This window comes from Lepidochelys olivacea (assembly GCF_965140295.1).
Source record: "Lepidochelys olivacea isolate rLepOli2 genome assembly, chromosome: 1".
NCBI lineage: Eukaryota > Metazoa > Chordata > Testudines > Cheloniidae > Lepidochelys > Lepidochelys olivacea.
The window spans coordinates 244,427,211-244,442,825 of NC_140411.1; the positions used below are offsets into that span (position 1 = coordinate 244,427,211).

Consider the following 15,615-nt stretch of genomic DNA (forward strand, 5'->3'; position numbering starts at 1 on the left):
ATGCTTTTTCATTGTTCTCAGATCCAAGGGTTTGGGTCTGTGGTCACCTATGCAAATTGGTGAGGCTTTTTATCCAACATTTCCCAGGAAAGGGGGGGGTGCAAGTGTTGGGAGGATTGTTCATTGTTCTTAAGATCCAAGGGTCTGGGTCTGTAGTCACCTAGGCAAATTGGTGAGGCTTTTTACCAAACCTTGTCCAGGAAGTGGGGTGCAGGGTTTTGGGAAGTATTTTGGGGGGAAAGACGCGTCCAAACAGCTCTTCCCCAGTAACCAGTATTAGTTTGGTGGTGGTAGCGGCCAGTCCAAGGACAACGGGGGGAATATTTTGTACCTTGGGGAAGTTTTGACCTAAGCTGGTAAAGATAAGCTTAGGAGGTTTTTTCATGCAGGTCCCCACATCTGTACCCTAGAGTTCAGAGTGGGGGAGGAACCTTGACAGTGGTAAAGATGAATTTGAGGAGCTTCAGGAAGGTGTGCCTGGGACGATGAGCAAGGAAAGGATACCTCTACTTCTTTCCCAGTAATAGATCTATAAGTAGCCAACTCCTGGCCCGGGGAAACATTCCCACAGAAAGAGTCCATCCCCCTTCACTGCTGCTTCTTGCATGACTTGCTTAATTCCTTAGTCCAGTAAAACTGCAGTAAGATCTTTAACATGGTTAAAAATGAGATTTTTCTAGTGACCATAAAATGAAACACAGAGCAGCGGGGGGTGGGAGATAATTGAACGTCAGCAGTTTGTTTATAAAAATGGTTGGATTTTGATTTATTAAGGAAAACTAAAACTGAAAGAACATAGTCCTGTAAGGTATTAAGAACACACCTTGTGCTTCCATTCCATGGTCAGGTCCTGAGATAATGTTTACAATCATATATACCACTCTCCCTTTGACTTCCCATTCAGTAAAGGCCAGGTCACAGTGACCTTGCATTTGGATCTCTTTTCCCAGGTGAAGCAGGAGTATCAGGATTGATAATCCTTGCAGTCTCTATCGTGACCAGTGTAACTGAAAAGACTACTTGCATACTTTCTGTTGCATTAAAAATTACTGAATTATTTGCCTCAGTGATTTTTTCTAATGTAGCTGTAACATATCAGGCTGTGATCTTATTAGATCTCTCAAACTGAACACAGCTGGGTCTGGGCAAAACTTGGCTGGGAGACTACCACAGAAAATTCAAGATGCTGCAGAAAGTGGCTTTCATGTTTTAGTACAAAGCACCCTTCCCGTTGAGAACCAATGGCTCAGAACTGTGTTGGGGGGAGGAGGGGGTCGGCTGACCACTTGTACAGTCATGAGAGCTTCCATGTCATTTTTTGCAAAAGTAGATGTTAACCCTGGTGTCCTGGCCAGCACTTTGGGAACTTCAGAATGGAAAGAAGCTTTATAAATGTAAGGTGGCACTCTTATAAATGATTATTGATTAAATTGATCAGCCCAGGACAATCAGAATCAGAAAACAGGGTATGGGATCTCCCTATGGATTCATCTAATCAAGTACTGGATAATACTGTTGCCTCACAAGAACTCTGACTGAAGGTCTTTTATGTGGCTGTGCAGTGAGGTGGTGTGGCTCCCTGCCACCCTGGAGAGAGACGAGTCACTCCGGGCACCAGAGTGGGCGGAGCCAGGGAGCTCTAAGACCGCCCCCAAGGGGGTCAGGCGTTGCCCCGGAAGTATAAAGGCCCGACCTCAGAGCTCACTGGGAGAGCAGCTGCCGGGGAGGTCTGATGCCTCCGGCCCAGCTCACAACTGGGAAACCCCAGCGGCATGCAGTAAACCCGAGGACTGGCCTGACCTGCCCCGTGCCAGCTACCCGGAGGAGTAGCTGAGTCTGTCCCACGCCAGCTACCAGGAGGAGCTGCCGAGTCTACCCCTCGCCAGCTATCCCAAGGAACCCATGGTGCTGGACCCCCCTGAGGACACCACCCTGATGCAGGTTCCTCAAGAGGGGGAGTCTGGAAGTAGCACGGAGGCAGCTGACCCTAGTCTGGCTGCGACACTGCCAGAACCCATGTCCGTGTGTTGCAGCCAGGATCCCCACTGATGCAGCTGCTGCTGGTAGGGCCCCGGGTTGGGACGCAGTGGAGTGGGAGGGCCTGCATCCCCCCTGCCACCCAACTCGCGGGTGGCAGTCTCCCCCTCTCCCAGGCCCTTTGGAACCTAGGGCCTGGGCTCACTGTGTATCTACTGTTGTTGCTCAGCCCCGGCCTGAGGGCCTGACTCACCATTGCCTCGCCCTGACCTAGGGTCTGGGCTTACTGTGTTTATTTCTGCCCTCACAAAGGCCGCAGAGGAAGACTCCCGTGCCCGAACTAATTCCCCACAAGACATCTTCCTGAGTTTAGTGAGGTGGTATGGTTCCCCGCCGCCCCGGAAAGAGATGAGCCCTGGCTAATCTGTCTACACGTGGTGGAGAACATGGGCATGATCACTCGACCCCTGTGAGAAGGGGTCTCGGGGGGAACGTACCCCAGAAAAAGCCATGGATATGGACAAACTTATCAAGTTCCTGACTGAGAGTCAGGAGTGGCAGCTTCCTCGTGGTTGAAGCGCCGGTGGGGCCAGCTACCAGAGCCCACCCCCAGGGCCAGAGCACCCTAAACCAAAAAAGAAAGGGGGCATTCAGACCGAAGTGCGGAGTCTCCCATGCGGGCAAGAGGCTAGCTCGGGGCTTTGGGCCAAATGCCCTAAACTCCCACCTCAACAAGGATCCATGCCCACCGTATCGAATGTTCTGAGGACCAATCGGAGTCCACCAGGGGCCCAACAGGAGCCCCCACCTAGGGTGGTCGCCCGGAAATCGGGAAATATGGCCACTTGCAGTGTGACTGCACTGAGATGGACTGCAGCTTCGGCCACGTCTGTGCGGGAGAGACCCGGGCCCGGCTGTCACAGGTCCCCAAGATCACGGTTCTGGTAGTTGTCGGGGACCACCTAACCCTGGCCCTGATCAATTCAGGCTGTGGCCAGATGCTAATCCGTCAGACCTTGGGGCCCCGGGCCAACCCCCACCTGGGGACGATCTGGCTGCAATGCATCCATGGCAGTGTGCGGCCCTCCCCCAGTGCCTGGATCCCGCTAACGGTGTCCTCGGTCACACAACAGATGGTTGTCAGCCTGGCTCCTCGACTAGCCTACCAGGTGATTCTGGGGCGGGACTGGCCTGTGTTCGAGGAGATCCTCCGCTCGACCCCTGCACTGGAAGGAGATTGCCCCGAGGTCCAATTGGAGGAGGAGACCCCGGACCCTGAGGGAGGGACCGAGGAAACTGAGGACCCCCTGCCTGGGCCGACTGTTGAACCCCGACTTAACACCAACTTTTGCCATGATCAAAGAGCAGACCCCACTCTTAGTTGGGTCTACAAATGACTAGCCGCTGTTGATGGAGCCGTGATCGACCCACATTGTGCATATCAGTGGCCCTGTTTCGAGCTATGTCATGACCGTCTTTACCAGGCGGAACGGGATCCACACATGGAAGAACCATGGACGCAGCTGCTGGTGCCTCGGTGCCACCGACGAGCAGTAATGAAGCTCGCACACGACATCCCTGCCGCAGGGCACTTGGGCCATGAAAAGACCCTTGCCCGGATTTTGACATGGTTCTTCTGGCCCAGCGTTCAGCAGGAGGTGAGGAACTATTGTAGCTCCTGCCCAGAGTGCCAGTTAGCGCCTTCCCCCACGGGTGCCCAATGCCCCTTTGGTTTCCATGTCCATAGTGGAGATGCCATTTGAGTGGGTGGCCATGGGCCTGGTGGGCCCGCTCCCGAGAAGTGCCGCGGGATTCCACTATGTGCTGGTCATCATTGATTATGCTGCCCATTTTCCCCTAGGCTGTGCCACTGCGGAGCACTACTGCCTGAACCATTGCTGATGAACTAGTGAAGATCTTCTCTCGAGTGGGCCTGCCCTGGGAAATCCTAACGGACCAGGGCACCAATTTCACCTCCTGGCTGTTGCAGCAGGTATGCGAGCTCCTGGGATTTAAACAGTTACACACTTCCGTCTACCACCACAGATTGACAGGCTGGTGGAACGATTCAATCGGACCCTGAAGGAGATGTTGTGCAAGTTTCCCCCAGAGGAGCGACGCCTGGGACCAGATACTCCCACCCTTACTGCTGGCAATCTGCAAGGTACCCCAGTCATCAACAAAATTTTCCTTGTTCGAGCTACTATATGGCCACCGCCCATGGGGCCTGTTAGATTTAATGTAGGAGACATGGGAGCAATCTCCATCTCCAACCCAGGGCCTCCTGAAGTATGGTCTCCAGCTCCAGGAGCACCTTGTTCAGGCTGGAACCCTAGCACACAAAAACTTAAAAGCTGCGCAGGAAGTCCAGGCACGAACCTATAACCAGGAAGCACGGGTCCATGCCTTTGAGCCAGGTGATCAGGTCCTGCTCCTCCTACCGTCGAGCGAATCGAACCTACTGGCCCTTGGGCAGGGACCCTATGAGGTGGCCCGGAAGGTCGGGCCCGTCACCTATGAGGTCCACCAGCCCGACCGGCGCAAGAAGACCCAGCAATATCATGTGAATCTATTGAAACCATGGCGAAAGCGGGAGGGCCTATTAATTAACCCTTACCCGCCAGAACCAGAGTTACGGCCCAGTGCGCCCCTGACAGAAGACCCTGCAGGCCCCCAGCTCGGCGACACACTCACAGAGGAGCAGCGAAAGCAGGCCCAATGCCTCCTGCAGGCTTTCAGGAGAACCTTTATGGTCCTACCTGGTTACATGACCCTGGTCCATCATGCCATCCCAGACCAAGCCAGGGAAGGTAATCTGCTGCACCGAATGCGGCAGGAGGTCGAGGAGGAAGTACAGGCCAGGCTAGCCCTAGGAGTCATCGAGCCGCTGCAGAGTGAGTGGCGCAGTCCAGTGGTCTTGGTTCCCAAACCTGATGCAACACGGTACTCCTGTATAGACTTCCGGGGAGTCAACACCATCTCAAGGTTTGATGCATATCCTCTGCCCCGTGTGGATGAACTGCTTGGCCGCCTAGGGGAGGCCTGTTTCATCACCACCCTCGACCTCAGTAAGGAGTACTGGCAGATCCCGCTCGACTTCATCTCCAAGGAGAAGACGGCATTCGCCACCCCAACAGGACTTTACCAATTTACCCGAATGCCCTTCTGCCTCCTTGGTGACGTTCCAACAACTAATGGATCACCTTCTATGGCCCCATCAAAACTATGCTGCGGCGTATTTGGATGATGTAGTCTACAGCTGCCAGTGGGGGGACCACCTGGAATGTGTAGCCGCGGTCCTGAGATCCTGGTGAAAGGTGGGACTAATGGCCAATCCAAAAAAGTGTCGCATTGGATGGCAAGAGGCAATGTACCTCGGATACACCATAGGGGGAGGATGAGTGAAATCCCTTATGGGAAAGGTTCAAGCACTGGCAGCCTGGCCGCCACCGACCGCGAAACGCCAAGTGCGGCAATTCCTGGGGCTCGCCGGCTACTATCGGCGATTCATCCCCCCCGTTTGCTTCCATCGCAGCCCCCTTAATGGGACTTTTGACTAAGGACAGCCCCCGGTGCGTGCTGTGGACCCAAGAATATGAAGACGCCTTCCAGACACTCAAGGAGTGCCTCTGCCAGGAGCCGGTCCTATATAGCCCACAATTTGACTGTGACTTCATCCTCCACACGGACCTCCTTCCATCCTACCTCAGAGGTAGGGCTTGGGACCGTCCTGTCCCAAGAAGACCATCCGGTCTTGTATTAAATTATTCCCCCGCGAGAAGAACTACGCGGTAATAGCTGCAAGTGCTTCTTTCTCTAAATGGGCCTGTGACAACTTGCGGTACTACCTTCTCAGGGCCCCATTTACACTAGTCACGAACCATGCCCCACTCCAGTGGTTAACCTGAATGAAAAACAGTAGAGTAAAGTGCTGATACCTGGCATTACAGCCCTATGCTTTCGCCATCCGGCACAGGGCCGGCAAAGACCATGCAAATGCCGACTTCCTCTCCTGCCTAGGAGGGATGGAAGAGCCTGGCCTCAACGAGTGGGAGCCGGATTTGAGGGGATGTGTGTGTAGTGGGGCGGTGTGGTTCCCCATCGCCCCGGAGAGAGACGAGTCCCTCCAGACACCAGAATTGGTGGAGCCAGGGCGCTCTGAGCCTGTCCTCCCAGGGGGTCAGGCGTTGCCCCAGAAGTATAAAGTTCCAACCTCAGGGCTCACTGGGAGAGCAGCCGCCGGGGAGGCCAGACACCTCTGGCCTAGCTCACGATTGGGAAACCCCAGCGGCCTGCAGTATACCTGAGGACTGGCCCGACCTGCCCCGCGCCAGCTACCCGGAGGAGTTGCTGAGCCTACCCCTCGCCAGCTATCCCGAGGAACCCCTGGTGCTGGACCCCCCTGAGGACACCACCCTGACCCAGGTACCTCAAGAGGGGGAGTCTGGAAGTAGCCCAGGGACAGCCGACCCTAGTCTGGCTGCGACCCTGCCAGAACCCATGTCCGTGTGTTGCGGCCAGGATCCCCACTGATGCAGCAGTGCGTCTTCTGCTTGCTGCTAGGGCCCCAGGCTGGGACGCAGCGGAGTGGGAGGCCCTGCGGGTGGCAGTCTCCCCCTCTCCTAGGCCCTTTGGAACCTAGGGCCTGGGCTCACTGTGTATCTACTGATGTTGCTCAGCCCCGGCCTGAGGGCCTGACTCACCATTGCCCCGCCCTGACCTAGGGCCTGGGCTTACTGTTTATACTGTTGTCGCTCAGCCCCTGCCTGAAGGCCTGAGCACCTGACTCACCGTTGCCTCGCCCTGACCTAGAGCGTGGGTTTACTGTGTTTATTTCTGCCCTCACAAAGGCCGCAGAGGCAGATTCCCGCGGCCGAACTAATTCCCCATCTTCCCGAGTTTAATGAGGCGGTGTGGTTCCCTGCCGCCCAGGAGAGATGAGCCCCGGCTAACCTCTCTACAGGCTGTGAAAGGAGCAGCTGCCTTTAGCTGAATATGTACAGGATCTATGTTTCCTACTTCATGAACTTGGACTGATCCTGCCTGGATGTGACGGGTCTGCTCGCCCTAGGTCCCCTGCAGCTATAGTACATCTGTGTTTAGGGAATATTTTGATGTTGCTCTTTATTTTAACATTATTGGCATAAGAACAAGGGGAAATGCACTTTATTTAGACCCAATTGTTAATTATCCATCATAGGAAGGAATGTGGGGTCTGCAAGACTGATTCTGGCAAGGGAGAAACTGATCTAAGAAGAACCAGATTTGCCTTTGAGAGAAGGAGCCCAAATCTTTGTTCCAAACATCTGTGTTTTTTATCAGAGGACGGGGGCAAAGGATGGGAATATATACCATTTGTTTCCTGTGTCTGATGAAGCCCTGAGGGCTGTTGTTTCAACCAGGAGGGAATGGCATTTGCCTGCCTTGTGTCTGCCCTTAGACTGAGGTGGGTGGGTTCTTAAGTGTGGAATCCAGCTGCTCTCTTTGGAAAGGCAAATTAGGAGATGGGAGAAGGAAAGGCTGGAGACTAAACCAAGATCCTGGCAGCAATTTAGAATCAACTTGAGAGAGCTGTGCTGTTACTGCTAGGTAAGGAGGACCCAGTTTGGATACAATAAGATTTCCTCTTACCTTCCCAAACCTTTGCTCAAACCGGTTTTAAAGGTTGAAAAGTATAGTCAATGTTTATTTTCTGTGGGCTTTTCTTATCTTCTTGCCTTTCTGCTCTTCCAGGTTCTGGCCAGGACCAGATGCAGAAGTGCTGAAATAGCATGAGGACGGTGGTGCTTGTGATATTTCCAGGACAAGAAGAAGAAAGCCGAGAGGCTGTTCTCTTGCAAGATCTACACAGTTTTGCAGGCCCAACAGGTCCATTTAGTTCAGATAGGCATCTACATTCAAGGGTGTTTACCTGAGCCTTGATGGTACATCTCGCTTGTTTGTGTAGCTGGTAATGAGTGGTTATGATAATGTAGAGTAGTAAAGATTCCTCCATTTGCCACCCACCCACCCACTCTCTCTCTCTCTGCAGGTGCCTTCTTCATCCCCTACCTTATCTTCCTCTTTAGTTGTGGGATCCCAGTGTTCTTCCTGGAGACAGCTCTAGGACAGTACACCAGCCAGGGAGGGATCACTGCCTGGAGGAAGATCTGCCCTCTCTTTGAAGGTGAGTCAATGAATGGGTTTCTCAGGTCCATGATGGAATTTCTGGGTCTCATAGGCTTTTGTATGAAAAATTTCAAAAGGTCTAGTTCTTGTTCTGAAGCAGAATAAAAACAAATGACCAAAACCTTGACTTTTTTTGTTAAATGGAATTCTAGTTTTCTGGACAGCCCTTTAAAACCACAGAGAATTGACCTCACAACTATTCTGAAGTTTTATGATCCCCATTTTACAGAGGGGGAAACTGAGGCAGAGAAAGATTAAGTGATTTGCTCATATTGGCATTTGCTGATATTGGCAGAGCCAGGATTAGAAGCTACCTCCTACAATCATAGAAGATTAGGGTTGGAAGAGACCTCAGGAGGTCATCTAGTCCAACCCCCTGCTCAAAGCAGGACCAACCCCAACTAAATCATCCCAGCCAGGGCTTTGTCAAGCTGGGCTTTAAAAACCAAAATGATGGAGATTCCACCACCTTCCTGACCCTATGCTTTTTCTCTGGCCTCATTCTTTGGGCATGGGATGTAGTTAGCAGTGAAAACCCTTTTTATTTCTGATTTCTCCCCCATGATGAAACACATCTGGATCTCCCACCCCCAACCTGAATCTTACAGGATTCTTTGGTGAACCAAATTGCTCATTAATCTGCCATGCCCCCAGCTCCAGTGGGATGGTTTATGGCACTATTTGAAGCTAAAGTCTGCTATATTTGGGGCTAGCCTGGGGCCATTTCCTAACCCCTGTCACTTTCCCTCTTAGGAATTGGATATGCCTCACAAGTCATTGAATCCTATCTGAATATCTACTACATCGTCATCCTATCTTGGGCTATCTTCTACCTGTTCAGCTCCTTTACTGCTGTGCTTCCCTGGGCCACCTGTGATAATCCTTGGAACTCAGGTACAACTTCAGCTAGTCTGCTTCTGGAAAGAGGATCTGGGTTTGAAAACTTTCCATCAAAACTGCTTTTTGACAGAAAATTGGGTATTTGATTAAACAAATTTTTTTGCACTGCTTGCTTTATGTGGAAAATTTTGAAATTTCATTGAAATATTCAGCTGAAAACTAAAATATTTTTTTTTCAATATGCAGTTGTGGGCCAAATAGGTGGTGTTTGGTTTCCTCATGTGCAGGGCTGGATTTACACCTTGCATGCCCCTAGGCAGCTCCCCACACCTTCCCTCGTGTCTAGGCAGCTGCGGGGCTCCCATCTCCAAGCTCCCCACCCGTGCCCGCAGGGGCTTAGAGCTCCAGAGTCTCCTGCCACCCGTGACTCGGAGCTCTGGGGCCCCTCACTGCCTATGGAGGCTGGGAGCAGCGGAGGGCCCCCTGCCACGCGTGGCAGCCAGGACCTGCAGGGTCCCCCCATGGTTTGTGGCAGCTCGGAGATCCGGGGGCCCCATTGCCCCGCAGCACCCGGGAACTGTGGGGTGATCCCCAGCCACCCGCAGCAGCTGGGAACTGTGGCAGATTAGCCACTGGGCCAATGGGGCCCATGCCCAGGGGTCCTTGTCAATTGGGGGCCCCCGGAAAAATGGGTGCTCTGCTGCCCGCCCCGGCGCTCCTGCCCAGGAGCGGCATCAGGGTGCGGGGACTTGCCCCACTCCCCTCACCCACCTGGCGCTCCTGATGGGGAGGGAGAGAAGCCCCCCATGCCCTGACCCCTCTCCCCAGCAGGAGTAGTGTGTGTGTGTGTGTGGGAGGGAGGGGGTGGCGGGGCAAGCCCCCGTGCTCTGACCCCATTTCCCCAGCAGGAATGTGGTGGCAGGGGGCGGGTGTCGGAGGGACTGCAGATGGAAGCGGAGGGGAGGGGCCCCCACTTGCTCTGGCCCAGAGCCCCACAAACCCCTTATATCCGCCTCTGGCCGGGAGCTCTAGGGGTCCCCACTGCCTGGCAGCAGTCAGGAACTGTGGGGTACACCCACAGCAGCTTGGAGCTCCTAACCATTGCGGGCGGCGAGGGTACTGCCATTTTTAACTTTTAGGCATCCCGCCACCCAACCTCCTCCACCCACAGACCCCCCACTGCCCCAACACACACATACCTTCCCCACGTCCCACTGCCCAGCGCCCCTCCACAAACCCCCCATTGCCCAAAGCCTCCCCAGAGACCTACTCTCCTGTGCTCTGCCCCCTGGCTGCACTCACCAGCCCCACTGGGAGGTGACTGTGTCTGCTGGGCTGGGCGAGGAGTGCTCCAGCAGGGCTGCATGGGGCCATCTGCCACTCAGCCGGCCCTGGCCCCACCCCTGCTGGGACCTGGGAGTGGCAAAAATTGAATTTTTAGGCATCCCTAGTCATGTGCCTAATGGGAAATCCAGCCCTGCTCATGTGCCCATTCTTCTCTATGGGCTGAGTTCCCCAGCTAGACTACTTCTCCCATGATGCACCATGGTCAGGATGCAACAGCCTTCTGTCACCATGAGGAGAGACCATGGTGCATCATGGGTTAGCTAGTCTGACCAGGGAACTCGGCTCATAGTGGGAGCATGCGGCATCCAAACTACAACTCTTATGGCAGCATTTCTGAATCAAAATGTTTTGGTTTTCGATTTTTCAAAATTTTCAGCGGGGAAAAAAAGCCCATTTTCAAAGCAGCTTTAGTCTGGAGTCCTCACCCCACTCTAAGCCATGGAAGGAGCTTTTCACTGGAGCTGGCTCTCCCCTTATCTAGTGTAACAGGGTACAGCACAACCAACTCACTGCACCTCAGACCCTCAAGCATCTGGGCAGCCTCCATCACAGCAGAGAACTGTTTGTTCAATCAGTCTTTGGCTCACTCAGGCCAGGTCTCTGCTAGGAGTGCACTGTCATTATAGCTGCACCAGTGTACTGTACAGGCAAAGCACTTCTCATATGGTTGCAGCTTATACTGGCAAAATTGTGCTTTTTCCAGTGTAGCTTATTCTGGCCCGCCCTCTCATTCCCTAAGTAAAATAAGCTATGCTGGCAAAACTCTTAGTCTCAAATCAAGGTTGAATGTTTTTCTGAAAGATTTGCTCTGGGGATTATTTTGGGGAAGATCTATGGCCTGTGTCATCCAGGAAGCTAGACTGGATGGTTGCAGTGGTCCCTTCTGGCTGTGGAATCTGTGAATCTATGCAAGTTCCCCTCTCCACGTTCTTTCGACTCACAATCCTTGACGTACCCCTGACAGGGCTCACTGCCTTCCCCAAAGGGGGATCCAACTCTCGCAGCTCCACATGCAGAGCTTTATTTGTGGGGAAAGCCAAGGAAATTACTCTCTGAGCTATCTCTTAACATTAAGTAACTTTCCAGCCTGGGTAACCATAGTTGCTGTCCCACAATACCCTGCATTCCACCACCATCTGGGTTCTGTTCAGTAGAGAGCATCCTCTTCCTGCATCCCTCTGGCTGTTCCTGGACTAGGATTCTGGCAGGGGTGGGGGGTGAGTGATGTTTTACAGGGCAGCTTGAAGTGTTTGTGTGCAGCTGGAGTGAACAGGGAGGAGGCAGGAGGGAGCACAAGGCTGAGAAGCATGAGAATTTTCCGGGCTCACCAACTTGTTTCCTCCTTTGTAGATTGCTGCGTGGACTTTCTGAATCACTCTAACTTGGAGAACTGGACAGCGCCTGCTAATGCCACCTCCCCAGTTACTGAGTTCTGGGAGTACGTACCCCAGATTCAGACTCCTCTCTCCTGAAGAGGTCACAGCAGTGTGAATACTCCAAATGGAGTCTCTGTAAGGCCAAAAAAGATGTGCAAGTGCCACATCTCGGAACCCAGACCTATGGCACGGCGCACGTCATGGGGCACATGAGCACTCTCACTGCACACGCAAACTTGCACACGGACTGGGCATACTGATTGACAGAAATCCATGGGGCACGTGGGCACTCCCTGGACACACGCTGTCTCACCCCATGCACCACACAGCCCCAGAGGTCAGACGTTGACCCTAGCCGAGAACGCTTGCACGTACGCACACGGACACGTTCTTTCTGACATGGCAGATGCACTCAACACCCGCAGGTTGTGGATACACAGGGCCTGAACACATGTTGGTAGGGCCACCCTGACAGACACCTAGTGGGCACGCATGTACGCACACCAAGTGTGATGATCTATCTAGAGCAGGAGGCCAGGTGGGAGAGGGCTGGAAGACATTCTGCAAAGATGCTCTGCGGTGAAGCAGGAAGAGACAAAGTAGCTTTTCCCCTTATTCTAATTGAGTTCCTTGTTCAGTGTTAGAGGAAAGGAACTTTTCCTGTGATTCTTTACTGCTGGGCACTTATGCACCGTGTGAAAACACCCAGAGAGCAAACAGACATAGCACCTGGGAGGAGTGCTGCAAGGAGAAATGCAGCAGAATACACTGCAGGGAATCATCCGGCACTGGCCCTAAGAGGGCGTGAACAATATGGGACTTGTAATTCAAAGGACTCGCGCTCACAACCGTGCCCCCACCCAATCTAGAGAAGTCACAGGAAGCAAGTGGGAATCAGGGGCTCAATCACAATAGCACGTTTTCATCCATCTCTTTCAAAGTGCTTTGCAAAGGTGATCCGTATCCATTATCCCACTTAGCCTGTCTGGGTATGTCTACACAGCAACTAGACACCCACGGCTGGCCTGTGCCAGGTGACTCGGACTTGTGGGGCTGTTTCATTGCTGTGTAGACATCCAGGTTTGGGCTGGAGCCTGTGTTCTAGAACTCTGCAGAGTGGGAGGGTCCCTGAGTCTGGGCTCCAGTCCGAGTCCAGGAATCTACATTGCAGTGAAACAGCCCTGCAGCTAGGGTGACCAGATGTCCTGATTTTTAAAGGGACAGTCCTGATTTTTGGGTCTTTTTCTTATATAGGCTCTTATTACCCCCTCCTCCCCCACCACCACCTATCCCAATTTTTCACATTTGCATTCTGGTCACCCTACCTGCAGCCAAAGCCTTTCGAGCCTGAGTCAGTTGGCACGGGCCAGCTGCAGGTTTTTCTTTGCTGTGTCTCAGCTTCCCCATTGGTGAAGTGACTTGTAAAATGCCACAAGAGGAGTCAGAGGAAGAGCTGGGACTTCAGTGTCAGGCTCCTGTGCTCTGGGCCCATCCATCAATAGCTACAGAAACCATTGTGATTTCAGTACAATGTTGCCAGCTACCAGGGACCCACTGAGTTTTGGGGCGGTTTTGGCCCGGAAGGCACAGAGTTGTCATAGATATTAGGGTAGTGAGAGGCTGCAGGGGAGCTGTCTGGACATGGTGGTCGGCTCTCACATGGTCCCCGTTAGGCTATGTTTACACTATGAGCGAGGGGTGTGGTCCCAGCTCTTGTAGATATACTGGTGCAAGCTCTCATTGGAGCTAGCATGCTTAAAATAGTAGTGTAGCCATGGTAGCATAGGCCATAACCATAAGTGTTCCTAGAGGGAGCCACAGAACATGGGGTGGTTGGAGGAAACAAAGTAGCCAGCAGGTGAATGGGAGCCATTGATGATACCGGGGGGCTGCAGGGGAGGCTGCTGATGGAGTGTGTCCTGCGAGGCAGCCAAAGGGATTGCAGTGATGTGAGAATGGGAGTGACTGTGCTGTGAATGCTTGGGGGCTGCAATGGGGCTATTGAGGGCTTTGGGAGAGTTGGAGAGCCCAGGCTGACTAAAGGGGAGGTGGGACTGCGGGGGCCAGGCTCCTTGGGGATTCCAGAGAGACCTGAGGCATTATGGTGACCAAGAATACAGTCTTGCTGTGAGGACTAGGGTGATTGGAAGCAGCAGTGATGGGGGAGATTGGGCAGCCGTGCTATGGGATGTGTATGAAAATTCTGGGCTGGAGGCTGTTGGAAGAGTCAAGTCTGGGATGTTAACCTTTCTCTCTCCTCCTGCACTGGCAGGAATCGAGTCCTGGGACTCTCAGACGGTATTCACAATCTGGGCACTCTGCGCTGGGAGCTGGCTCTCTGCCTCTTGCTCGCCTGGGTCATCTGCTACTTCTGCATCTGGAAAGGAGTCAAGTCCACAGGCAAAGTAAGAGCAAACTCTGTCCCCTTAGTCCCTAAACCTCCTCCTAGCTGCCATTATATCTCTTCTCCACCTTCTTAGCCTTCTCCATGATACAGAGAGAGAAGAAGAAAGGAGGCAGGGACCACACAAGACATAGGGCCATACTCAGATTGGCATGGGTGGGTGCAACTGCATTGAAGTCACAGCTGCTTATGCTGGGTCTGAATTTACTCCATTATGAGAAGAGCAAAGAAAGTCAATCAAACAGAGAGGAGACAAGGGAAAGTGCTTAGAAGAAATGGTGAAATCCTAGACCAGCACTGTCCACTGTAAAGGTGAAATTTTATGAAAGATGCTGCTTCACCATTCGCAACACACAATCATCCAGTTGCTGATGCACAGTTCCCAAGTGGTCTGGTGGCTTTTGCAACATTAGCTTGTTTTACTGTCAAATCTCCAATCACCAATAATAAATACCAGAGCTGAGTGAATAACCCACTAGAAATAATCTCCTTAGGGGATTCTACTCAGTTACTTCCCATTTCCTCATTATTTGTAATTGCTCAGTTTGGGGTTTTTTGTCTTTTTTTTTTCTTTAACTCAATGGATTGCTCACAAACAGGGTGCTGCTGTGAGCATTCCACACTCGATATTGAAAATTTGAGCTGGCCTGGCTGGTTGTGATTGCATAAGTCACATGTTATTGTTTCTATTCCTGGATTGGATGAGCATAACATATTTCACATGGGAGGCCTAAAGAAGCCACTTGGGCTTTAATGGTGCAGGGCAGGAATATAACCCCCTGAGCAGTGGTGAGGGTTATACTACTCAGGGTTGGTCTTGCACATTTCTAGAGGACGTGTGACAATCACTGAGGTGTGAGTGACCAGTTTCTTCAATCCCCTTCTTCCATAAAAGATGTTTCCCACTATTTGCTCTCTCTCCATCCACGAAGCTCCCATCACTCTCACCTTTTTTGCCGGTACAGGTATTGGGACACATCCTTCACAATAGACACATCTCTTTAGTTCTGCATCAGTGAGCTGCTGAGTCCACAGGGCTGTCTTCATCTCCCATATTTACAATCTTTTTACCACTGTGCTCCTTGGCTCAACTTTCATATGGGAACGTGTGGAGCCTGCAAGACTCTTTGCCTTTAATGGAAATGTACTGAATTGCTCTCTCCTGCTTGCTGCATATGTGTGGAGACACAGAGAACTCAATTAAAATCCATGTCTCCTGCCCACTCGTCTCTCTTTGCACTTAAGAAAACAATCAAATAGTGAAGTATAAATATACAGATTTAAAATGATGTTGAAAAATTGGAAAGGTTTCAGAAGAGCTACAAGAATGATCTGGTGCCTGGAAAATCTGTCTTACAGTTAAAGCTGACCAGGAAACGGTTTTCCTGTCCTGTGACAATTTTTGAGATTTCAAAAAACTTTTCCCATCCTGAATCAGGACAAAAGATCAAAATAGTAAAAATTTTCACAAACTGAGAAAAAAAAAATTCAATTTGGGTCAAT

General features: G+C 52.1%; 1 protein-coding gene across 1 annotated transcript in view; it reads left to right on the plus strand.

Moving 5' to 3' along the window:
* Positions 1-15,615, plus strand: part of LOC311523146 (sodium- and chloride-dependent betaine transporter-like) — a 71,135-nt gene that overhangs the window by 30,673 nt on the left and 24,847 nt on the right. Inside the window, exons 3-6 of the mRNA XM_084632878.1 lie at positions 8,009-8,143; positions 8,899-9,039; positions 11,683-11,770; positions 13,981-14,113. Coding sequence (XP_084489004.1) covers positions 8,009-8,143; positions 8,899-9,039; positions 11,683-11,770; positions 13,981-14,113 — 497 coding nt within the window. The remainder of the gene's footprint in view (positions 1-8,008; positions 8,144-8,898; positions 9,040-11,682; positions 11,771-13,980; positions 14,114-15,615) is intronic.